The sequence below is a fragment of the Anticarsia gemmatalis genome, chromosome 5 (assembly GCF_050436995.1).
Source record: "Anticarsia gemmatalis isolate Benzon Research Colony breed Stoneville strain chromosome 5, ilAntGemm2 primary, whole genome shotgun sequence".
In the NCBI taxonomy this organism is placed as follows: domain Eukaryota; kingdom Metazoa; phylum Arthropoda; class Insecta; order Lepidoptera; family Erebidae; genus Anticarsia; species Anticarsia gemmatalis.
Window position 1 is genome coordinate 9,758,273 of NC_134749.1, and position 25,799 is coordinate 9,784,071.

Sequence of the window (25,799 nt, forward strand, 5' to 3'; positions counted from 1 at the left end):
GGGAAACTAAAAAGTGAACATTTCAACATTTAAATACTGTACCTAATACTATTTCACTAGATTTACATGCCGTATTTATAAAGCTAGAGTAAATAAGACGGTTTGATTGTAGACAGACCCGCAGCCACTTTATGCCTCTGACCCGTAGCACTAGTTATCTAGTTAAACAATAGAAACAAAGCAAATATAGCTACAGGATTCATTTGTTCAGCCTAGTTTAAAAAGGAAAAGCAATGTTCTTCCATTTACAAGAGAATTTACCTGCAAAAGTTTATGTCGATGTCTTTGAAATAAACTAATTTTGATGTGTTTGACGATTTAACTTGTCTAAAATTCCTTACTTTATTTATTTAATCTTAATATACAAATTTGTTTAAAGGCGGACTTAATGCCAAAGGCATTTTCTGCCAGTCTACCTTAGGGTGATGCAGAGATAATTACGAAGGTGTTTAAAAAAGGAAGGAAAGTGAGTTAAGAAAGAGTGTACAAATAAATAATAACATAAATAAGCGATATGAGGAGATATCCTCTATAGGAAGGATTTCTTAGTATTTGTTTGAAGTGACACTATAAGAGGCGACAGTTTCAGTGTACTGTGGTTTCAGCGTGGGCACACTGACGCACGTGTTTTGATTTGCTAATCGTCGCTCACGTACCTATAGGCTCACATACGTCATGCGTCAAACCTTGTTTACATATTGTGAAAAGCTCAAAGATCAAGCTAAAATGGTTTAGTATTCTAATCTGTTATGTTTTAAGTGTAAATCTATATAATCTACATATAAGTATGTGAAGACGACACACTACACTCACGAATTTTATTTCCTCTCCGGTGACTTATAGAAACTTTTATAAAAACAATAAGTCAAATTAGTTGTGCCGTTCTTAAGTTTTGCGCTTAGCAACACATTTGGCCATTTATTTTTATATAAGAAGATACGATACGTCTACTCATTAAAGTCTCTATTACATTCCTTCTATAAGAAATCGTCTCACATTTTTATTTTAGTCGAAAAGATAAAGAAATCCTGAACCTTACTAAGAAATTCTCCAATAAAACAACAATTCTCGAGATAATTACATTCCATTCCAAGTAGAGCATAGATCAGATGACATTATTAATAATGGTAGATGTGTCTCGTCTAGACGTTAGCCTTGGGCTTCATAATATTTCATGCAACAATGTACATACATACATAACACCAAGCCTGTCATACTCGACAGTGTAGGCAAGGGTATATCAAGTACACGTTACGTTTCGCCATATGATAGGAGGCAAGCCTATTGCCTTATACTGGCTACGTAACTAAACTCCGGACTATTATAGAGCAATATTCTAATATAATTAGAAAGAACCAATAGCACTTTGCTCGACCGAGGAATTGGACCTCAGACCTTGTCATCAACTTCAATTGGTGCAAACTACAGCTCAGGCTTGCACACATATTCGGTTCGTCAGTAATCGTCATTAGCCGAGCGGCAAAACCGAATATTTCATTGTGAAACCCGAATAGTGAGTCGAATTGGTTTGGTTATTCGATAAATATTGCCGAAACGAACGTGCCGAACCGAATATGTGTGTAGCAAGCTTCAGAGGTAGTACAAAGTACATGCAACAAAGTTCATGCAAACCCCGTTTTTATATTAAAACTCGCTTTTTTCTCCTTTTGTTGTTCGAAATTGATTCTGCGGTTTGTGGTCTATTTTGTATTAAGTTTTAAATTAACTTTTCAGTTACATGTTATAGCGAAGGGCTGCTTTTGACAGGTTACTATTATTCATAGATTTATTTTTGATTATATTAATTTGGTTTTGTAATTTGATGTCAGTTGTTCGTAAAATTATTTATTGTAAAACTGATAAATTAGCTTGGAAGTCATGGCATATTTGTCAATATAGTGTCAGAGTCGTACAGTCAAATAAATAGGTAAATCGTATGACACATAATTTCCTAACACTAACGGTAAGAATAAAGATCGTACAAAGTTTACGTGCCTTATTTCACTCAAGTAATACAATTTATTAAGAATCGTCAAGCAGCTTTTTTTTCTACTGAATTTACCCTGCAAGATGCTGAGATATCAAGATAGCTCTACTTAATATCATACCTAGATATGTAGTAGATTATAGTAGACTAGTGCTTTGTGAAGCCCCGTGCGGGCGATCAATGATTAAGGGATAATTGTCAATCATAATCTCACAATAGATGTTTAATTGGGACAGCCTTGTGTTGTGATTACTAAGAAGCGCCTGTACCGAGAATTATAGCGATGGCGGCTAAATACTTTGATTAAGATTAAGTGATAATTGGCAGATATTGATTAGATGGCAACAATATGAGAGATTTTAAACAATCCATTACTATCTAGGAGTACACATTGTAACAGATCCAGGTATGTCCAAAGACTTATAACTCTCAGCGACGTTTCCAATTCCATTCCACATAAAAAGTTTTCACTATTACGAGCGAAACATGAATGTAAGGTTGTTCGAAATAAATCTGGAAAAATCTGTTCCATTTGCATAACACTGAATATAGAGCCCCGAAGTTCGAACTATAACGGAGAGTCCGTTATTCGGCTGGAACACGTCAAAAATGATGTGTCAAGTTTATTGCATTCCAAAGTGCCTATTCCACGGAATCCTATTCGCTAGCTCTGTGGAATTTTCACTGAAACATTTCATGTGTGGGGATGTTTTATGGGGGTCGCGTATATTTTTCGCAATTTCACTTTACTCCCACCTTTGGGTAAACTAAAAGTTATTTCTGTGAATTTTCATCAACATTCTATGAGTTAAGATACTGTTGACATTAAGTCATTACATAAAATATGAGTGAGAGATTTTCCGAGAAACTTGAATACTCAGTAAATAAAAAAAATATTTTTTGCTGTTTCCATCGTAACAAATATTTCTTGTTACCAGTTCAAAGATAGAAAAAAGTTTGATACAAAGTGTATGCTTATAAATGTTTTCTCATCATAAAGCAACCGTCGAATGTGATTAATACGTAACTTGCGTCGCGGAAAGGCAGTGATTAAGTTGTTGTGCAACAAAGTTCGACATCAGTTAACTTGGCTAACTGACCGTTAATACAACCTTTAAGTAGTTAATAGTTATTAATTTATAAACCAATCGTGTTTAAGTATAAGTAGTTTAGTTTTAGGCCTAAGAAAAACCCAACAAATCTCATTCAAAAATCTGCAAATGCAGCAAGCAAGCTGCTCAAAGAAAGATTGCAAGTAACGCTAAAAAAATAGTAAGTAAACAACCCTAAAAAAATTGTAACTGTTTTAGGGCATTCAACTAAATAATTTAATAAATCTTCAGTGCATTATTCGGCTTTGAAATGTGCTTTAAACAAAAATTAGCGCCAAGAATTTGTTCTTCCTTGATCCCGTGCCAAGGTAATCTAACAATCTTTTTCATTTTTCTTGGCGTTTATATTCATTCACAGACTTTATAGGCGCTAATATTTGCATTTTACAGAGATATTAGGTCTGTATACTTTTTTATATCTATGCTAGCTATGGCAGTAGCAGTCTTAGACAAAATACTTCTTCTTATAAACACCGTCACTTATTAAAAGCTCACATATTAAAAAATTCGTTAGCTCGTTACAATATTTGTTTTGTTTTATAGACAAACACACACTCGAATACCATTTCAAATCATGTATTTCCTTATCTACTGCTTAGAACATAATTATATTACTTTCTTCACTAAAATCAGTCAAAAAAATCCCCAAATCTTTACCCTGTTCGAAATTATTGCCATATTTATCCAACTCAAAACCAAATCATGTAATAATATCCTTTCGTGTCTCAAAGAATGCCACGGGCGCTCTGTTTTTATAATGTCAACGATTAGTACGTGGAAGAGATGACAGCGTATCAAAGGTCTATTCGTGTAGACACGGTAACTCGGTACAGATGAGCGTGGGATGACACGATGTTTCATGCTTGTATGCCCTCAAAATATATGTTTATCATAACAATGTTTTAGTAAGAATAGAAATTTGTTTGGTTCTGTGGAAGATTGGTTTCTTTTAGTAAATTTTTAGTAAATATAAAAGGTATATTCTTTAGATTTAGTTATTTTGTATTACATTCAGCAAAGCAAAATTGACAGTTATTATAAATTTAACCCATTAATGTCCCACTACTGGGCAAGGGTCTCCTCCCGTAATGAGGGAAGGGTTAGGCCTTGAGTCCACCACGCTGGCCAAGTGCGGGTTGGGGACTTTGAGTTATTAGCTTAAATTTTTTTAGAATTCCTATTTTGTACAACTAACAACATAAGTTGATTCATAACCATAAACTACATGAACCGAAACCAAAAACTAACGTGTTCTAAATATAGGATATCTGTGGAATATCGGTACGTGAGAGGTCTCGTGACAAACGAGTGGTATGTATCACGGTGACGAGCGCGACCAATAGCCCATCAGCCTGCCGCTGATGTACGACCGTCGTACTTAAACCTTCTACTATGTCACTGATAAATATGTGGAGTCACTTGTTCAGAATTATCTGGTTATGATTGGTTTGTGTGTTTTGTAAAGAAAATTTATGAGTAGAGTAACATGTTTTTATACCTACTGATATTGTGAACATGTTATGTTTTTTATGACTTGAGATCGTTAACGTAGTGTTTAGCTAATGTGATTTGTATTAATAATAAAGACTGTTTTATAAAAAGTCTTTTCAGTTATTAAACACATTAATTGTAAGACATAATGTTTTACACAATCATAAATTATTAATTGACAAAGTGTATTTTCGTTCTCATTAACTACGCTCGTTCAATATATTTTGCTCGTTAACTAAAACAGAATGTTTCGTTTAATTGATCAGTTTTGTGTAAGTAGTAGTTATAGCGTTGTATCCTCTTAGATGTCTTCATCAAAGGCGTCCCAATCTCAGTTTGAAGTTTGATGACATTTAACTCAATTTCGCTAAAAGCGTGGGTGAGCTCACTTCACCTTTACTACGAGAATACACGAGCGACGGCGACTCTTGACATTGTACGACTTTCTAAAATACAAGACAATGGAATACTCGAAAAACATGGTTTATCATAATCCCTCCCTCTTACAACTTAACACAACACTTCGCACTCAAGCGATAAAACTAAAGCTGTTTTGTTAGGACTTTATTTTTTAAATCCAATACGAAGAAACCGCAGCCATGCCCTTTACACTGTAAACTCTTCATTACGCCTTCCAATAACGCTAACGAAGATCATTATCATACCTACACACCGCTACCGACTACTATGCACCCTTGAGTGCAGCGTCGAAGGTTGCCCAAGTGCATTGACACCGACTACCCGCCCGAATTCGGTAGTACCCGTAAAACGTTGGTGTGTGGAGGTGAGACGGCCTTTTCACTCCCGCCGGGTTATAAATGGGTGGTAGTATTAAGCAACAGGTGTTGTTCTGCGCGTTACGTAAGGCAGGCGGCGCGCGCACCCCATTGAGCCTGTAGTACGGCGCTATCGATTAGGAGTACGCCTGAACATCGATCTGGGGCCCGTTGTGTGTTCACAACGTCTTTTTAATGTACGTCTTGGATTTGTCTACTATTTTTTTAAACTAATTACTCGTTAGGCTTCGTTTTCTCTGTTGAAATAATTCTTAATTTCTTAATTAATGTAGAAAAATGTCTTTATCTTTTGTTAATAAGGTTTACGTAAAAGATTATTTTACATCTTTAAAACTATTTAACGAAGTCTGTGTATAGAATTTATGAGAAAAAACCTCTCTATAAGTTTGGTATAGTCATGGCGTAGCCGTACTTTGATTTGTATGCTTCAACATACCAATGGGAGTGGTCGCAAAGAAAACTTTCCCGTTTACGCTAAAACGTTGATATTCAGGCTTGCGTCAGAGTGTGCATAACTCGTAGTACTTCATTCATGTGTAGTTAATGATTTACAAATTATATTACTGTTCATTCACGAGCTTACTCGTGTTTTATTCGAGTTGTGTTTTATGGCCATTCTTTTTACTTCATTCTTTGAAGTACCTTTGTTTTGTAATACATAGTTTTAACTACTACTTAAGTTGGTTGTTCCCGCCTTTAGACATTGAAAGGTGTCAGTAAGATTTGTTATTCCAATACTCTAAGGGCGTATTTCACCTCCAAATAAGCCCTTGTTTAGACGGTCGGAATTGGGAAAGATCCCGTACAGATTTTCTGTCAATTTATTTTGAAAAAAACAGGCTTTATATTTGATACTTATTCGTTAGTTATAATACAAAACTTTATTCTAATAAAACAAATAAACATACAACGTAGTACACGTGTTTTAACGGCAATTTTCGACTTAACTGCTATATTATTATCTTTAAATCCAAGTATAAGGTTTAAACTTTCGATTACTTACTTACTTCGAGTAATTTATTTATATTTAGATAGATAACAAATATAAGTACAGATAATATTATCAAACTTACACGTAATACATTCTAACAATATTTTCGATAACTGAATTAATGAGGTCCAATATAACAAATGTTATCGAGGTACAATAAATAAGCATTAATGTGAGTTATGTTATGTGACAGAGGGTCCATAAATACGATGTAATAGTGCCGTGAACCCATGACTAATGACCTGCAATAATAATAGGAACTACATAGTATTGTGAATTTATAATGGCATTCTGTTGTTGATTGTTATTGTATTGTTAATTGATTAATGTAATTAAATTTGTATATGTTGTTGTTACTTTGTACACAATTTTCATTATGATCCTGTAAATATTCAGTCTACTTGCTGTGCAATTAAAGACAAAAAGACAAGTAAACTAACGTTACAATAATGTACGATTATGTAAATGACTTGAATTAATTGAAATATTCCATAACCTGGATTTCAATGTGTGGTTCTATTTATAATATACAGTATATCATATTAGTTATCAGTTGATTTTGAAGCAATTGTTGACTAGGTCTTAATTTAATAAAGTTTAGAAAATTCATTTTATGGTTTTATAACAGACTTTTTTGATATCTGAATACGGGACGATCAAAGGTATGGAAATAAAATCATAAGTCGGGTTTTAATGGTTCTAAATAGACTGTTATCAGACTCAAGCTGAAAGTCAAACCTACTGGCGTCTCCTGTATTACAAAGGACATAATAAAAGCACTACAATATGTATGTAAAACATCCTCGCTTCAAAAATATTATACGAGTCACACGAACTCCTGATCCATATTAAACTCACGTTATCCATTGAATATGTATCACCTCTTGTGCGTAAAGTGTTCATGACACATCAAGTAATGGATAAAAAACTGCCGCGTAGCACCGCTCACGTTCGTAGCACTCTACGCAGCATTGATCTTGAGTTACGATGACGCTACGTGCTTGCTACGACGTAGCGTTTCATTCAATTACACATCATTAAACCTCCAGCGTGTTTCACTCGAAACATTTAACAGAAAAATATGTGGAATATATTTTTTAATGAACGTTGCTGATTTTTAAAATGTAGTTCACGAGATGTGGGACATGCACGTACATATTTTTTTCGTTTTACACACTTACAAATAAAATCATAACTTTTAAATACGTGTATATGCCATAGTTAAGTTCAGTATTATTTTTGATTATTTATTAATTTAGACAGATGATCAGTAGCGCAATTTTTTACTGTCGAGTATCGAAATTTAGACATTTGAATTGTACTGCCAAAATAGTTTCTACGGAGCCCGCTAGAGGCGCTGATCAGAATTTCGTGCAAAATATCTCGATGGATAGCCGGTTGTCGATAGTCGATAGTTGTAGAGAATTGAGCTTCAAATGTCAATGATATTAGTCTGCGGAAAACAGTCTGTGTAAAGTGACAGTACTTTACAAAATCATCATCATTCATTCGTTAAACGATGCAGTCATTCACAAAATATCGCTCGCAGTCAATGAACTTTCCCTTGTAAAAGCGCATTGATCTGGCCAGTAAGCGAGTAAGTGGCACATGATAAATCTGTGGACGTCCAACGTTTATTGCGTCGGTCGGTGATTAAACCCCGACACCGCACTTCCGCAGCCACTCGGCTCAACTGATACTTTATTTGTAATGTAACGACACTTTACTCGGCTCACGTAAGGCAGTTAGGTGCTGTATTGAGATGTGTTTTGTTTGTATGGTGTTAGTTTCTAACGATGATAATTAGGAACTTGTATACTAGACGGCGACGTAAAGATTGAAATTTAGAAAAATATATATCTTTAAAAGTAAACTTTATTTATTTAAATGACTACTCCCGCAGTAAGAATTGCTCTTGTGTCGCGGGGACTTTTACAAATAATTAACTGTTCCGTGTGGCAATCTAACCCACGACCTCCCGACACAGTGGTAGCGTCGTGGCGATCTAAACCACTGCGCCACTAAATTAAACTAAAAAAAGTATTGAGTATTTAATTATTTTATTATGACTTGATGAAAAACTCATTCTTAAGGCTTGTACCTAAGGTAAACTCCTATAAAATTAAGTTTTGTTAATAAATATAAAGAAACGTAGAACTTAAAAGTTACTTTGATTTAGCTTTATAGAAATTCAAATACATAGTATATGAGAACTATTGGCAACATGTGCACTGTGCAGTGCTGCCCAACATTTTTATGATGCATTGAGCAATAACTCTCATGACATTCCCGAAACCACATTTTGTAAAATACTCTTTTTCAAATAATTGAATGAATAAATCGTGTGTTATGTGTCAATGTTTTAAACCACTTCAAATTATTTTTCTAGTTACGATATTATATTGAATAAAATTCTAGTAACTAACTAATGTATTAGCAGAAATGCTTTCGTGTTTACAAGTTTCCCTTGTAGTTTATTAATGATAATTTTCAATAAAAAAACAACAGTAATTATAGTATTATCGTCGTTGTTTACAAGCATGAAATATATTATTTTGTGTCTGATTGTTTATACTTTCATGTGTGAGCAGCGAAGGAAAAAATACACCAACATTTCGAGATTTATAATATTAATCCCATTAATGTACTATAAACTAGACAATACCAATAAATAGCACAATGTCCGACCGAATCCAAAATCAAATCCGAGACCTAGTGGCTTTGGTGTGAAATGTTTATATGTTTCTCACATGAAAACTATCGAATATATTTTTTAAAGGTGCAGTCTTAAACTTTAAGATCTCTTATAAATCTTTTGATAAGTTTAATCAAAGTCCCCGGAATTCCGACTTAGTCCGGGTATAGTTCTATTTTATCAAGTTGATTCTTATTCCGGCGGTTACAAACATATTAAAAAAATATATCCAATTCGCTTTAGTTGTTGAAAAGTTTTAGGAATACATTTTGGTGATTCATTTTTGGTTATATTAAATTTTTAAATTAGTTGAATACTAACAAATTTGTTCTTCAACTTAGCAAATACAACAGGGAGTAGACAGATGGAACGATCACACCTTGAATTCTTTCGGAAAAACACGACACGTTCTAAAAATAACTAATTTAATAACCTACCTACAAAATTACTTTACAACATTGGGTGAAACCCACCTTTATCAAAGGTTTGTTTTCCCAAGAAACGCCCCATCACTCCTTAGCGACTGTCAAGTATCGTTTGAGGCATCGTCATACAAAATGATTTATTCAGTGGACTCAGTTAACGTCTATTTGTGAACCTTCGAAGAATGTACACAGGCATTGATTTTGGTCAGAAGTAGAAAGGGTTAGTTGTCTATTTTCATTCCACTATGGTAGTTAAAAGATTATTTTTCATTTTCTTTTGAGAATTCAAATGGCTTACTTTTGATAGGCCAGTAAGTCTTTGATATAAATCGATATATCTACCTAAGTTATTTCTCAATTGTATTATGGAGTGTTAAACAGTTTGCTGTAACTCTGTGACCAAATATTTTAGTATTGTTCTCGTTTTACTGTTTAATTTGAAACCTGCCAGTCTTGTGAGCATGGATATTTGATTTTTAAAACCAATTTGCGTTCTTTGTAATAGAATCCCACGCAAGATTATAAAAGAATGAGTAAAGCACCGCGAGTATCCAGTGCTCTAATATAACCTAAGATTAGATCCCCAGGCTATATTGCACTGCAGATATTGCATGACAGCCAACAGAAGTCTATTATCCCTCGTCGAGAATATTAAAATATTTGCTTAAAGGATATGAGTCTTGCGTCAAAGGGATAAGATTTAATATTGAATGGCGGGTTATTATGCCGTTCTGGGTTGCATATGCGGTGTGTTGGTTACATGGCTGGTTGTACGATGGCCATGTAATTGCTTTGCAAACAGAAAAGGTTAAAACAGTCACGTCCGATGGATCGTGGGATTTAATCGCTTTTTTTCAGTTATTACTTTTTTTCCGTGCGCTTTTAGGGCGGGATCAGACGGTATGAATCAACATACGTTTGTTGATATATTAGCTCGCATGACTTGCACATTGTCAATGTTTCCATTGAGTGATATAAATACGCTGTTTTGTTTATCTTTTTTTTAAACATGGTTTGTTTGCCCAATAATCTATTCTTTACACTATTCACTTCAAATAAACTTGTATGCATTTAGAATAATAAAATTTCTACAAAAGAATACCGATAAAACAATGTAGTTGCATTAAAATTATAAGAGAGAGTCCACTATCCCTACTACCTAAAGGAACAAATTAAGGAAAATGTCAGGTGTCACTTCCCAGAGTAATTGGTACTCTATTACATCAAGCTTAACACCGAGTCAACTTGAAATTACTTTCAAATTATATTTAAAAACACATTTTCCTGCTTTTTTATATACTATGCAAGAATTTTAAAGACATTGACATCAGTTCTTTTTAAATTATATAGGCGGTCCATTCACGATTTTTTCAAATATACGGATTTTGTCGAAATGTAGTTGACAGAAAGAACACTATTTAAAAAAGAACTTAATTTATAAAAAAAGAATTCGGTAAAAGTTCTTTCGAAATAGAACACATAAAATGTCGACCCTACTCCTCATGAAACGTAAAATATTTCGTGTAAACATCCACATTCACATGGATATTACTTTATTCCACACAATTGTACCATTGTACCAGTTAAACACAAACAAATCGGGTACAAACAAAAAAAAGAAAGAAAAAAAAGAACACAAAGGAATATTTTAAAAATAGATGTCTGCCAGCATCTACGAATCGTAGAACTCGTAGACATTTACATCCGACGCGGGAATAAAGCTAACCGCTTGTAGGAGAGTGCCGATATAGGGAGGATTCGTTTGTGTGGGATGAGTCCAGTCACCTTGCGGTATTCGGGGGCTTGCAACTGCAGTACAGTGACCTCATGCGTACGCGAGAGGGGCGCGGGGGGACGCGGAACTAGGTCAGGGCTCCCTTCCCTCTTGTCACCCCCTCCCCTCACTCGATCGACCGCCAAAATTTTAACGCTCACCCAAACGAAAATCAGAGTCAAAAGAACACAATGACTCTACGAGAAATCATTTTTGATTAAAGGAATTGTGCTGGTCTATTAACTGATCGACTCGATTTGGGGGAGTTTCACAAAGGAGATCCTTTGATCTATGTTTTGGTGTCGTTGCGAGTTTTTGAATTAGTAGGTCAGTTACTGTTTTTGATGTAATTACAGTTTCGTCTCAACATTTAACAGGATTATTGAGGGATGAATTTAAGGGATCACGAAATGTTGAGTGGTATATTTCTTGCAGTTTTATATCAACGCATTATCTCAGAAATTATTTTTATCAGTAATCTGACCTAATTTACTTACACCATTACTGAAACTGACAACCCTCATTACATCAACAAAAATCCTCATTGAGAACCGCATCATTATTCCTTATAGCAAATGGCTTTAAAATCCCCGAAGCCTCTCAAAGCTCTTTAATCTTTATTTACCTCAAAATGTGTTTTTCCTATCTGTCAGCGTCTTCGCATTCACAAGTTGTATTGTAACAGGATGTGACGTCATTACTCGCGGCGGAACAACGCCGGATATAAGAATACCGGCCATGCTTGTTCGTAGAGTAATGATATTCGAATTTTGAAAAGGGCTCGACTCGATACGTCTGTTCTGGAACAACGGTCGGTTTGAATATCGAATTACTGGCTGGAATGTTATTGGTGTGTTGATATTTAATCTGTGACTTCTATTGCATTGTACTTACGACTTTTTAGAATGCTATACATTCTTGAATTATATTATTTTTAATGAAACTGGTTTATAGATTTGTAATGTTATTTATTTCTTAAGATAAGATTCAGCAATCCGCAAAAGTTAAATTCAAGTTATTTATTACGAATATTTCTGCCAACTTTTGTACATTATGCACCTTTTTATAGGTCTCTAGAGTAAGTATCTGTTGCAGAATATGCAAAAATAAATCATTCTTATTTAATTTCGATAAAGTAGAAACACAAAATTTATGATTTTTTTACAAGGTAAACCATAAAATGCTTTTAAAACATCTAGTGTTTTGGAATCGCAATAACATTAACTACGTATATCAGTTCAGAAGTTTAAATAAAGACATAATATGAATCGTTCTACATAACACTAACGTTATTGGGACATTTTACAATAATTGAGTGAAATGATAATATTGAGTCGTTTCGGAGTCTCTCGCATCGTCTTCAACAATATTATGCTAATTAGTTCATTAACAAACAAAGAGCGTTATAGAATCGATATCTTTGTATTGTACCAATTATTATTATAGATATCAACAATTTTCTGTACGAAATATTATACACGGGTATTGCGGAACTGTTACAAGTATTTTTTAACATATCAAGAAGTATATCTCTATAATTGTTGTTAATCGTTATAAAATCAATGATGGCCGAGTGGTTTTACTGTACCGAGTGGTTTTGTTCGTACCCGAGGCTACACACTAATGACTTTCCGAAGTTACATGTGTTTTAGAAATAAATTATCATTTGTTCCAACGATGCTCTGCCTACAATTTCTGGGAAGAAAGGCGGAATTTTATAAATAAAGAAATATGATGACTACATAACATATGCCAACTTTAATGCCTTCTGTCAGCAGCCAACCTATCGTAGTCAAATGCTACGACGTAGCCTTGTCTTGCTACGCCGTAGCATAGTGCAAGTTGCTGACCCGCTGTAGTATGTCGCCAACTTATTGTAGTTATGGGTAGTTGGCCAATTGTGCGCTTGTACGTAGGCCGCCGACATGCCATCGGGTCGGCTTCTTGCGCTTGAGCCTCGCTCGCTACGAAGATAAATCTTACATGGAACGCTATCTGTTATGTCATGGGATCTGACGTTTATTTTGACGTGATTCCTTAATAGATGCTGGTACAAACACAATAAAAGTAATTGTTCAGTTTCAACGACAACCCTTAAAAAGACCTTAAAGACCCAAAGATCCTTAAAGAAACTTCATAATGACCTATTGATGATGCTATTAAATTACTAATTATTATCAAGCTAACGACCTCAGAGCTCCCGACCATTATTTAACTAGTTCTTTAAAGAAATGCTACCAGCTTAAATCCAAGGGTTGTTGATGAAATAGAACAATTATTCTAATGAATTCTGACTATTATATAATATTCAGTTTTATTATGTTTCTAACAAGTTTTTCTTTCTGTGTTGTGTAGGAGAACGGGCGCGCGGCGCCGGACCTGACGGCGTCGCCGGGCCGCGCGCTGCCCGGCCCGCCCCAGCCACCGCGCGCCAACCATGCGCCTCCCTGCGTGCTGCAGCCGGACTTCCGAAAGGTAACCATCATCATTGATACCTATATTTTGGAAAATAGACCTAGCTGACTTCCGACAGACTACCCCTGAGTCTTGAATAACGATAAATTCTCTGCCTTCCCAATTATTTTAATCTTCAAAAAGTACTGCTGATAATTAGAGCTTTAAATATCAGGTGATAGAAAAAATAGTTCGCATTACGAATGTCAAAAATAAAATATCTTGGTAACTGCAATTTATAGTAAAAAAATTGAGAATATCTTGAGTATTCAGAATTAGCACTAAAAATTGGATGGATGGATGGCTCAAATGATGGCTAAAATTAGCACAACGAATTAGTGTTTTGTAAATCACAATTTCTATAAAGCGTAAGAATACCCTGTTTTTAATTTGAAACACAATTTCATATTGTTTGCTCACAAGGACACATCTTAAGAAACCCATTGCTCTGAGTGTCTGAGTATACGCTCATATTATTATTTCCTAGCACATATTGAAGCGGAGATAAACAGGATGTTTATGAAAGGGATGTTCGAAGTTTATGCAAGAGTTTCGTTATGTCTTTACATATGCTACATATGCAGTGACGTCACTGCTAAGACTTTAGTCTGAATTTCAAACGGCTAAAAACATTCCTGTAGAGTTTTAATTTATGATTCATTTCTTCAATCGAATTCGTGATACTAGATTATAATCATTTCCTAATGTAGTTACTGTCTACAGCTTCTTATCTTTGGAGTTTTTAAAAGCAACTCCTGGTTTTGTCTAGGTTTTTGTGAAAATATTTATGTATCAAATTATATCCAAATCCATTCAACGGTTTGGTATAACTGAGCAACAAACCTTGAAACCTTTATAAAGGAGGGCTTCGATTCTACTTTGTACACAATAACGTTATTGTGTTAATATTTTTGTAATTAGTAACGAAGTAGTCATAATTATGTCGTGGTATTTATTTATTTATTTTTAACTCCTTAAACAAAAGTGTATAAAGGCATTTTCTGCCAGTCTACCTTAGGGTGATGCAGAGATTAAAATAAGTAGGTGTTCAAAAAAATATGTTGTGGTATATTGTGTCCTTTAATGATATATCAATAATAACATATTGTTTGTACATACAGGTATCAGGAGTGAGTAATGAAATATTCAGGCAGATTGAAATGGTGGAGAATGACCACGATTCGACCACGGCCGCGGCGCTTGAGGTGAGCTTCAAATTGTTTAAATTATTCCTTAAACTATGCGCGGATGGTTTGCCGTGCGGTATATTTATTTATATTCAAAGTATTTTGATGTTCATACAGTTTTTGGTCTGAAAGTGTGGAGGCATAATTAACACATAGTTGCCTCTCTTGTATACTTTATTCTTTCTAAACCACGAGACATTAAAGATGCACCTAAATTACTATTTAAATCATTCTCTACTTCAAAGTTCTTAAAAAAAACAAGATTTTGGTTTCCTTTTTCATTAAACTGTATTTAGGTAAAAGTGCAAACTAAAATATAGTAGAAATCTTCCTTCACACTCGCAAAAAAACCCTTTAGCACAAGATCCCAACTGTAATCTAAAACCGAAGCACTGAGCTTTCTAAAGCTACCCAATACTTCTCAATACGATTGACGTTTTCGAAAGTACTCTTACGAACATATATTTGTAGTTACGAAGCGTATCAAATGTATTTGGTAATGTTCCAGGCGGTTGAGCGCCGCGGCGAGATGATCGTACGGATTTTAGAATTGAGACAAGTTGGCCGTAACAATGTCGAAGCCGCCAAGAAATTCTTCGCATTACAGGTAATATCACTTTTATTATTACATTTTAGTAGAAGTATACAGTCATGAGCACAAATTTGTATAGATTTTTATTAGCAGTAGATTCATAGTTGCTTGACATACGGCATAATGGTCGTAAGATTATTTAAATTAACACTCTTTCCTTATCATACCAACGTGTTTGATGTGTATGAATGTGTAAGAAATAAAAATTGTAACCCAAATGCGGTTCTTAACTATGCACTGTCTATCTATCAAGTATCCATTGGTCATCAAAATGTTAACTTATAAAAAATATACAGCATATCTTATCACTTACTTTCACAGACTCAAAAGCCAATTTGGCTTTTGATTACACGTGGTTTTCTTTCATTCATAAATATATTCAGCCGGAATGTAACAATCTATATTGTGATATTTGTGCTCATAACTGTATGTGTTATGAAAGGCCAGTGGAGCGTAGAAAATTGGTCGTTGTAAGGGATAACATAAGGTCATCGTATCTTTTTAGATCAGGCTACAGTCGATGAACGGACAAAGATCAAAGTTCTAATCTTATACATACTTTTGTATGTTATACTTGCTAACATAAGGACTGGCGGTACAAATATAGTTTTGTTGCTGAAAATTGCTCCATTTATCGTTATAGAACATTTGCATGTTCAGTTTAAAGCAAAATAATGTGACACCATTTTATTTTTACCAGCCTTTGTACCTCCCATATTCGATGCGGAAAAAACCATTATATGATTTAGAAATTGAAAAATCAAGTGCTGCGTTACGAAAATCTACGAAAAAAGGCCTGTTTGTCAGTTTAGGTTCGGTAATTTATGACGACCTTACTCAGTTATCAACTTTTTATTCACAACTCACACATTTTCCCGACAAAAAGCAATTATGAGAAATACCAATAAAACTCTCTTTATCAGATAGTCGGGCGATACGTTGCAGCAAATTGTTAACTCAATTGATTTCAGAACATTTATTTGTAAAAGCAAACTGAACTCCAACTAGGATCTTTATATTCACGGCAGCAAAAATACAAGAGTAATTGAAATCGTTAACCGCAATGAATACTGATCACCGCACGCCATCTATAAAGAACCGCCAATATCGTGATCAGAAAATATAAAAGGAGTCTAGAACGAACTATCCAATATTTCTGTCCCTAGAATAGAGAGTGCAATGCACTGGCCATAAATATTTAAAATAGCTCTGTGATTGGAATACGCTGTTCTGATTTTAAACATTTTAAACAGCGTCTTCTCAGGTAATTTTCCCGCTCCATTGACCCGAATCGTCTGCTCGTAACCTAGTGCGGGACCCACAGTGTGAAAGAACGCTACTCCACTAAACCCTATTGTTCGAGCCTGGCTGGCCTAGATCGCAGGGAATGTGAACGCAATTTAGACTAGCATTGTTGGGATGTGCACTACGGTTCATACCACTGTGCGGTGTAATATTGCGGCTATAGATTCTGCGGTTTATTCCATTTGTGGTTCTCTTGGATTGCAAGCGTTGTGTCGTATTGTTGAGGTTTTCAAAGCCAAATTGTATTAAACACGAGCTTCATGCTCTTGTTTCCACAAAACAAAAAATAAATCTGCGAAAATGAAAATTTTTCGTTGTAACTTTTCATAGCAGAAGATGTTTCAATTTGCGGAAAATATTTTTTTAAGAGAATTATTGTGTTTTGACGGCTTTAAATTGAGAATCGATAATTTTGTTAATTACTTTATGAAAAGACGAATGACTAGGTTCTGTAATCAATTTTATCAAAAATGCAAAACAAAATGCTAATATTAAAATTGGAAATAATAATAATATGTTCATAATGTTTCCAGGATGCCCGTCACATAGTCCAGCTAGTGGAAATAGTGAAACGTCCAGGTCAGACGTTGGGCTTGTATATCAGAGAGGGGGATGGAGGTGCGAGGACGGATGGAGTGTTCATATCCCGGATAGCACTGGAGTCAGCCGTGTACAACAGCGGCTGCTTGAAGGTCGGAGACGAGATCCTGGCCGTGAATCTGGTGGACGTGAGGCGAATGTCGCTGGATGATGTCGTCATCATCATGTCGATACCGAGGAGGCTACTGCTGTGCACGAGGCAGAGGAAAGGTGAGACTATTGAGATTGAATAAATTATTGTATTGTTTAAACAAATGATGTTTAAAATACTGAGAAAAAATTGCGAGCGCTTATTCTGGTGCTATAAATATATGACTATAAAGCAAGGTTTTCGCAGAAATTATATTTATAGCAACATTTCAGTCATCAAAAATATTACAAATTCTACGAAGTTTTCCCTCAATTAACTTTTCAGCCCGCAAATCTAAATATAAATACAGGATTTGCAAGCAATCACTCAAAATAAAGTATGAAGTGATAAAATTATTTTTGTTCTGCAGGTAAATCGGGACCAGGCTCGCCATCATTGCCGCGGTCGGAGCACAAACCGCCACCGGTCGTGGTCCTCAAGAGGGATTGTCGAGATGATGATGACAGGGATCGAGATCGCGTTGATGGACTTTATTCACAGTAAGTATTGTTGTTTAACGTTAATCCTATTAAATAAGGGTAATTGATTAAGTCTTATTAAGACTAAGAAGACTAGTCTTACAGTTGGAGTAAAATAAATCGCGCTATATTTTTGTAAAAGCATTTTTAACATAATCACTTCTTTGAGATTTGTACCAAAATACTAATTTGGTTATTCGTGTTTTCTGGTACAGACACGGGACTCTCCGATCGGCGGGTCCAGGAGGCGGAGTGCGTCCAGTTGGTGACGGAAGGGAAGAGAGGAGTAGACTCCAACTGGGCGCACTGTCTCCTGACTCGACAGCGCTTGATTTGTATTACAATCCACGGCCGCCATCAGACCATTCTACATGGAGGTAGGATTTCAGACCTTATTTCTAGTGACATAAGGTTTTTTAGTTAAATACTAATGGGTATTTTACTTCTGCAGCTACCGTCCCCCACCACCGGTTATAACGGAACAGCCAAAGTCGCAAGCGACTCATTTCGTGCCATACGAAAGGTCTTATCCAAATACCCTGGATAGTCTAGCGGAGAAAGTGCATTCTTTCTACCCGGCGGACAGTGGAAGGTATGAATCTCCAAAACTAAATTATAGTACTCTTGAAAGTTTGATATTTATGTGTTATATAATTTTATTTTGTTGTAGTACAAGGTTTGGTGGACGAGTTCCTCGGTCAGGCTCGGAACAACAATTGCCACGAGCGGAAACGCATTCAGATTTTGGAAGACATTCGTTGCTCAGATCTAGTTTGAAAGCTTCGGCTGCAGCGGGAGGTAAAAATAGTCACTCAATCCATTCTTCCGCCATATAATAATATTGTTACTAGTATTTACATGTCCAATTCTATTTTCAGCTTCAAGTTTAAGATATAATCAACGTTATGTTGGTGTGGGAATGCCAGGCTCTGGATTAGGAGGTACCGGTCTCACAGACACTAGCTTGACGGGAACCAGTTTAGGACCAGGACTCCCAAGTGGTTTATCAACTACAGGGCTTAGTGGTCTTACCGGTTCAAGTTTAGTTGGCTCAGGATTGACAAGTTCTGGATTAGGGTCCGGCTTAACGAGAACGGGACTTAGTTCTGCACTCGGAGATACATATGGAACGGCTGGATTGGGACTACCTTCATACAGTAGTAAATTCGGAACGGCAAGGCGAAATAGAAGCCTGGACTACTCATCAGATACAGAAGCCACAGCGCCAACCAGAGCCCCGTATTATTCAGGGCTTAGTGGCTATCGGAGTAGCACACTGGGAAGGGATATTGGATCGAAGTTTAATTCACTGCCGAGGGATGTGAGAGGGACTGGACAGAGGTGAGTGTCGGTGCAATTGACCGCATCAATTGAGGAGTTAATTCATAAAAAAAATGTTGCTCTTGTAAATAGGTTGGGACTGACAAGACGCGCAGGAAGTGTTCTACAAGATGAGCCGGAGCCTTTGTCTTCACGTTTGGATCTTCGTTCTTCCAGAGGTGAATGGATAAAAGATTTTAGGCTCGCCTAGAGTTTCATTTAATGTATTTTTTTCCTAACAGAACGTTTTTTAATCAGGTCGTTTACCGTCCTCTCCTTCAGTATTTACTTCAGATGAATACAGGGCGTGGCTATCCCGCGCCCCATCTACCAGCGCACTCTATGAGACCCTGCGCCCTAGACTTCCAACGCACTATTCTGCTGAAAACATACACGACGCGCTCAAAAACGTAAGAATCATCATTATTTAATAATCTTTGGTTTCATTAGCTTTGTCATGCGTATAGAAACTAAGTATGTCATTTTTATTTTCAGATGGAAAGTGGTAGCCGCTTTGGCTCATCACTTGGTCTGGCTAGTCGTCGTGTAGAACGGCCACGCCATTTACCAGCCCGTTCAGTATCCTCACAACAGCTGGGTGCAACGCAGCAACTCGGTGCGGGCGCTGGAGGCTCACCGTCAGCTCGCCGAGTGAGGCAGCTGCTTGAGCTTGGGTCACGGTTCAACTGTCCCAACCCCAGTCCAGTACCAACGCCTGGCTCGCGACATCATAGACATCTTGATATTAACACTAGTGGTAAGATTACCTTCTTGAGTAATCATTTGAGTGTAGTTCTATAGAATATGGTTTGACGCTTTATCTTAATTGCAGAGTTCCTAAAATACAAAGTGGAGAAACCAACCACTGGTGGTTTGTCTGCTTCAATGACTGGCCTATCTCGACTGTCGGGCGGAGTGTCGGGTATGCTGTGGGTGCACCTGTTAGCGGGCCGTGGCCTGCGACCGTCAGCGTCAGGTGCTTCACCAGGATCCCCGCCGTCTGGTCCGCTAGCACCACCACAGCCACCCGTCGCACCCAGGGATCTCTATTGCGTGCTTGAATGTGATCGAGTGCATAAAGCTCGGACTGTTGTGAGTGTCATGTATTTTTAAATAAAATAATTATAAGTATCCAGAAAAACGTTGATGGCAAAAATGTGCCGTACGATTTTTCTTCTAGGTTCGCACCGGTGAGCTCCAATTCGACTGGGATGAGTCATTTGAGCTCGATCTGGTGGACAACAGGCAGCTGGACGTCTTGGTCTACTCATGGGATCCTCAACACAGGCACAAGCTGTGTTATCGCGGCGCTGTCACTCTACCAGATCTTTTGGCAAGATCGCCTGCTCATCAATTGGCAATCAAGGTACAAAACAAAATAGATGTTGTTATTAAAACATATTTGCAAATACGGGCTGATAATTTCATGATAATCTTTCGTGTCTAGATGGAGCCACGTGGCACTCTCTACGTTCGCGTACGGCACACGGAGCCTCACGATCTGTTCCGACGACGCCCGGCAGCTGCCCGTGGTGCACCGTTGTTCGGAGCTGAGCTTGAAGCAGTCGTATCTCGAGAACCGCGACCACCGCATGCGCCACCAGTGCCGCTCATCGTAAGGCGGTGTGTGGAGGAAATTGAACGACGTGGATTGGACATCATCGGTAAGAAAAAAACCTTGTTTTTTATGTCACATATGTTTTACTTTTTGTCTTGGTTGATTGGATACCAATAAGCTGTGTAAAAATGTATTATAAAATTTGTTATTTTCTTTTTGTAGGTCTTTACCGCTTATGCGGGTCGGCGAGCAAAAAGCGCATACTGCGAGAAGCATTTGAGAGGAATGCTCGTGGAGTGGAATTGGCACCAGATTCAGTTCCTGACATTAACGTCATCACTGGTCTGCTGAAAGACTACCTGCGAGAATTGCCGCAACCACTGTTTAGCCGATGCCTGTACCAGATGACTCTGGATGCTCTGGGTTTGTAGAATTAACTTTATTGAAATACTTCACTATAATTTTACATGTCTAGATCATTTACTAAACACTTGTTCTTTTTCAGGTGTATGTCTCCCAGACGACAGAGAAGGCAATGCCCGTCTAATGGCGTCAATAGTGGAATGCCTACCACGAGCAGCGAGAGCGACCTTGGTCTTCTTACTCGACCACTTGGCTCTCGTGGTGGCCGCTCAAGACCGAAACAAGATGTCCCCACAACATCTGGCTGTGGCTCTAGCCCCGCCCTTGATGCTGCAGTCACAACCACCAGCAGAGATGGACTATCAGAGGCCTATACACGTTCTGCAGTGCCTCCTGCAGATTTGGCCACCGCCCAAACGTTCAGGTAATGTCATCTCCCATGTCGTTTTACACCAACTTCACATTTTCGATGATAAAAGCAACAAAACCACTATTTATAAAAAGCAATGGTCTGGTTCAAATTTCGCTTCAAAACCAGGCTGAGGGTCTTTAGACCTAGTTTGAAATACGATTGAGAAAGTTTTGTTGTTTTTATTATCATCACTATAGGCAGTAGTGTCACATAGCATAAACATAGAATCACTGGCACATAAAGTCCCCAAAAAGAACACAAATAGACAACATGCTGATACTCTGCACGAAGTCACTCTGAATTGCTTGTCTAAGATTCTGAATACTTTCTGCATGACTTTCTCTCTCTTAGTTTCTATTCTATAACACTAGACAATTACACTGAATGTCTAAAAGGCTAAGCGGTACCTTAACGCATGTATGTTTGTAGACAGTTCGGCGCGGCGAGCCAGCAACCGGGCCGCGTGGAAACAGAGTCAGTGCGTCGCCAGCGGCCTCACTCACCCTCCCCCCAGGTACATACAACACAATACTTTACAATCAAATACATTAGTGCATTTTCTTTGCTAATCGTTTTTATTATCACATTTTCAACATATACTTGCAACAATACAACTCTCCTCTCTCTTCTGTTTTTGACTTACTTGCGATACTTTCACCTACTAATAATTGTGACTATTGTTCTTACGATTATGATGTTTTACTTTTATACACAGGCCGAGTTCCGCCCTCAGTCAGTCCATATCGGCCTCAAGTGGCAGCATCAGCAGCATCTCCGCCGCCAGCTCTCTCGGGTCGGCCCGCGCCAGACCGCTCGCCGCCCGCACATGTAAGTAAACAACATATTGATCGATAAATTAGTCACGAAACAATTCGGCTTTTAAAATAATCAAAATTCAATGATATTGCAGGTTCTCTCATCAGTCAGGGCAGGCCAATATCGTCCGCAGTCGCCTCTTCGCGGCCCGCTGCCCGCTCCTCCTCGGTCCCGTCAGGTGACGGTGTCGTCGCCAGGCTCTCCCAGCAGTAGCTCCGGCAGCCACAGCCCGGCGGACACCATTAAACACGGAGGTTCCGTGTCATCTATTTTGCGGCAGCCCGAGCGGGCGGCGTCGCCCAGGTCGTCTCCGCGGTCTTCACCGCGGGCGTCCCCTCGGGCCTCGCCGAGAGACTCGCCACGTACCAGCACGCCGCGTGATCGCGAGCACGCGTCACGTGACTCGTCCCGCGAGCACACGCCGCGCGACTCCACGCCGCGAGAGCCAGGCTCCCGCGAGTCTCCGCGCTCGGTGATCCCCGGCACTTCTGCGGGACTCGCCGTCACGCTCAACTCTGCGGTGGGCGGCGTCGGCAGCGGCGGCCTCAGTCCCCGCTACAGCTCCACTAACCCGTTCCTGCAGCAGTACGACGCCGAGGAGGAGGCGGAGGCGTGGCGTGCCGCCGACATATTCTCCTCGCCCTCCACGCACGCATAGTGCTCGTAGCGAATTGAGATTTTCTAGTCAATTTTTTTAATCGAATCGAAAGAGTGCTACGATTCCGCTGTATATTATGTTGTTTATTCGACGAGCGTGGTGCGCGTTCGTGTAATGTTTGTTATATATAGAGCGAGTTACGATGTATATTACTGTGAGAATGTATACATGCTGACGCGCGAGGCGCTACGCCTCGCCGGCCGCCGGCGTCCCGCCCCGTAGCCACTATAGTGTTTATCGTATTGTATTGTACATTGTATATAATAAACGTATATGTAGGTACGCTCCAATTTTGTACCGTTCGGGCGAGACCGCGGCGGGCGGCCCGCGGCGCTACACACATCATCCCACATATCAGAGACTTGTGTACGCGACTGATACGATATAGTTAAATTGTCCACTCACACTGCCTTACAGATGAAACTAACACAACAATAACATTTTGGAGTCGTATCCACGACGCTTATAGGAATCATGTATTGAATATTGATGTATCGATGACGCACACAAGTCAGTAGCTCGAGTAGGGAGAGTGTATCATAGATCAGACGTACGGACTGTCTTGAGACTGAGACCATATCAGAGTAGCTCGTAGAACTCGAAGGACATCCGTCGTAGAACGAGCGATTACGTCACTTCGGAAAAGTCTAGCAAAGCAAAGTTGTTGTGAATGTTAAAAATAACTATTCAAATAATCCCCGTTCTTTAATAAAGTAATAATAAATATATAACGATATATTAATTAACTAGTATTTAGTAAAGCATTTTTACGAGTCGCTAATTCTATGAAGGAATGGTACATTATCCGTTTGGATCGGTCGCATTCTCAAGATCAGAGGTGCTGTGTTCGAAATTCGGGTAATGGTAACGGTTGAATCGATTGGATCACCAAAGCCTATTAATATTCGAAGTTCGTAAACAAGACCTCAGTTCTTATAACTAGCGTCTGCTAGACATATAAGAGTGGGAGAAATCGACCAATGACAGCACTGATTCAACTTTCACTGCCATGATTGGTCCATTTATAATAGGAATCATATTAATTATACACTTGTTTATATGTCTGTCGGAGGCTACACGGTTACTTATTACTTTTGAGCGACACTTCAAGACGAAATTTTGTTATCGAATATTAACTGTTTATAAAAATAGCATTGCACAAATAACACGACTGATATGGGACACAAAATGTTTTTGATACTTTTTACTTTTTGTACCTGTTCCTCGTTTGTAATATGAATACTAGGGCTTCGTTGGAGAACCTCGCCTTGCTGTACCTCTTAATAATAAAATAATATTCGTATCCGTACACGAAATTCGTTAACTATTAGTAATATACAAGTCTTGTAATATGTTCATGTTTAGCAGAGGTCTGTGGCGCGTGTGATCATTCACTTACTCTAAAGAACTTCGTGTACGAATAGTTACAACATCTTTTATGAAGGCTGAAAATCGATGACAATATGTAGCGATAATTTTATTCGATCGTACGAATTCGAGTCGAACGATCGCCTTCATGAAGATATCGAAAATCGGTTCGTATTGTCGGACACTCAATGTTTTAGATGTTATATACGTGTGAATCAAATAATTTTTATCGCAAATTATATAAATATTAGGGGATAGGAGGGTATAATCAAGATAGTTAAATGTTGGGATGATCACAGTGGATCATATTGATCGGATGGGTTGTTTAGTGTAGTTATTATAAGTTCTATGTTCGATGGAATGTTAATAAATTAATTCTCTGAATATTTTCTCGTGTCGTCGAGGGGCGACGTCTAGTGACTGTTATCACGACAGTAGTCCGTCAGTAGGGACCGATTCGTCGCGTTCACTCATTGCGCCTTACTCGTTCTAGAAAAATTATGAGCTTATCTAAATTCGTTTAAAATATACACACATTGTAATCATAATACATTATAATCAAACTGTAGGTATAATACCTATTATGTAATACTTTTAGGGTTTGATACGATTTGTCGTAAATTGTAATAATGTTCACGTTTGTTTCTGACTAAGGCGTAGTGTCTGAATGAGTATAGCTGTATGGGTGCGTATATCATACATACTTTTCATACTCAAACCACTTTTTCTAAACTCAAATCTAGAGAAACAGTCAAATAAAACATATGAAATAGATTAAATATTATTTAATTAATTTGTGGAACTTAAACTGATAACAAAAGTATCAATCAGTATAACAAGTTCTTAAAATCATCAATCTTTAGTCACAGTAGTATTTATTCATATAATGTGACTATTATTAACCTACCCGAATCAGTCAGTTGAGTCAAAGATTTTCTCGAAACAAAATTTCTCTGCAATTTTGTTGCAAGAAAATGTTGTAGTTTTTCATATTAAAGTATAATTTATTGAGTGGTTTGTTGGTACGGGGTGTGTGTGATGTGCGCATGTTCTAAATGTTGTTAGTGACTTGAAGTGTCGCTCGACAGTCCGGTAGCGGTCGTAGTGTGTAGTGACAACGGCGCACGGCTTCAGTTGGCTTCTACGGGGCAATAATTCTGAGAGATTACACTTAGGTCATATTACATTGTAATACAGTTATTACATGTCTTTGTAATTTTAGCACTTGTTAGAATCCATCTATATATAAATTAATTTATTGAAAATAAAAACTTATTATACACGA

The 25,799-nt window shown here is 37.6% G+C and overlaps 1 protein-coding gene across 4 annotated transcripts in view; it reads left to right on the forward strand.

Annotated features, from left to right (window-relative positions):
* Window positions 1-25,799, forward strand: part of RhoGAP100F (Rho GTPase activating protein at 100F) — a 45,319-nt gene extending 19,520 nt beyond the window's left edge. Inside the window, exons 2-21 of one of the 4 annotated variants that reach the window (XM_076114710.1) lie at window positions 13,628-13,747; window positions 14,848-14,931; window positions 15,422-15,520; window positions 17,344-17,620; window positions 17,911-18,040; window positions 18,229-18,396; window positions 18,471-18,611; window positions 18,690-18,817; window positions 18,898-19,360; window positions 19,433-19,518; window positions 19,598-19,749; window positions 19,835-20,096; window positions 20,172-20,431; window positions 20,520-20,705; window positions 20,787-21,003; window positions 21,120-21,320; window positions 21,403-21,684; window positions 22,106-22,186; window positions 22,388-22,500; window positions 22,583-25,799. In XM_076114710.1, the coding sequence (XP_075970825.1) occupies window positions 13,628-13,747; window positions 14,848-14,931; window positions 15,422-15,520; window positions 17,344-17,620; window positions 17,911-18,040; window positions 18,229-18,396; window positions 18,471-18,611; window positions 18,690-18,817; window positions 18,898-19,360; window positions 19,433-19,518; window positions 19,598-19,749; window positions 19,835-20,096; window positions 20,172-20,431; window positions 20,520-20,705; window positions 20,787-21,003; window positions 21,120-21,320; window positions 21,403-21,684; window positions 22,106-22,186; window positions 22,388-22,500; window positions 22,583-23,146 (4,014 nt within the window). In that variant the 3' untranslated portion in view covers window positions 23,147-25,799. Of the gene's footprint in view, window positions 1-13,627; window positions 13,748-14,847; window positions 14,932-15,421; window positions 15,521-17,343; window positions 17,621-17,910; window positions 18,041-18,228; window positions 18,397-18,470; window positions 18,612-18,689; window positions 18,818-18,897; window positions 19,361-19,432; window positions 19,519-19,597; window positions 19,750-19,834; window positions 20,097-20,171; window positions 20,432-20,519; window positions 20,706-20,786; window positions 21,004-21,119; window positions 21,321-21,402; window positions 21,685-22,101; window positions 22,187-22,387; window positions 22,501-22,582 lie in introns of all 4 variants that reach the window. The other 3 variants (XM_076114712.1, XM_076114711.1, XM_076114714.1) reach the window with 3 other exon arrangements.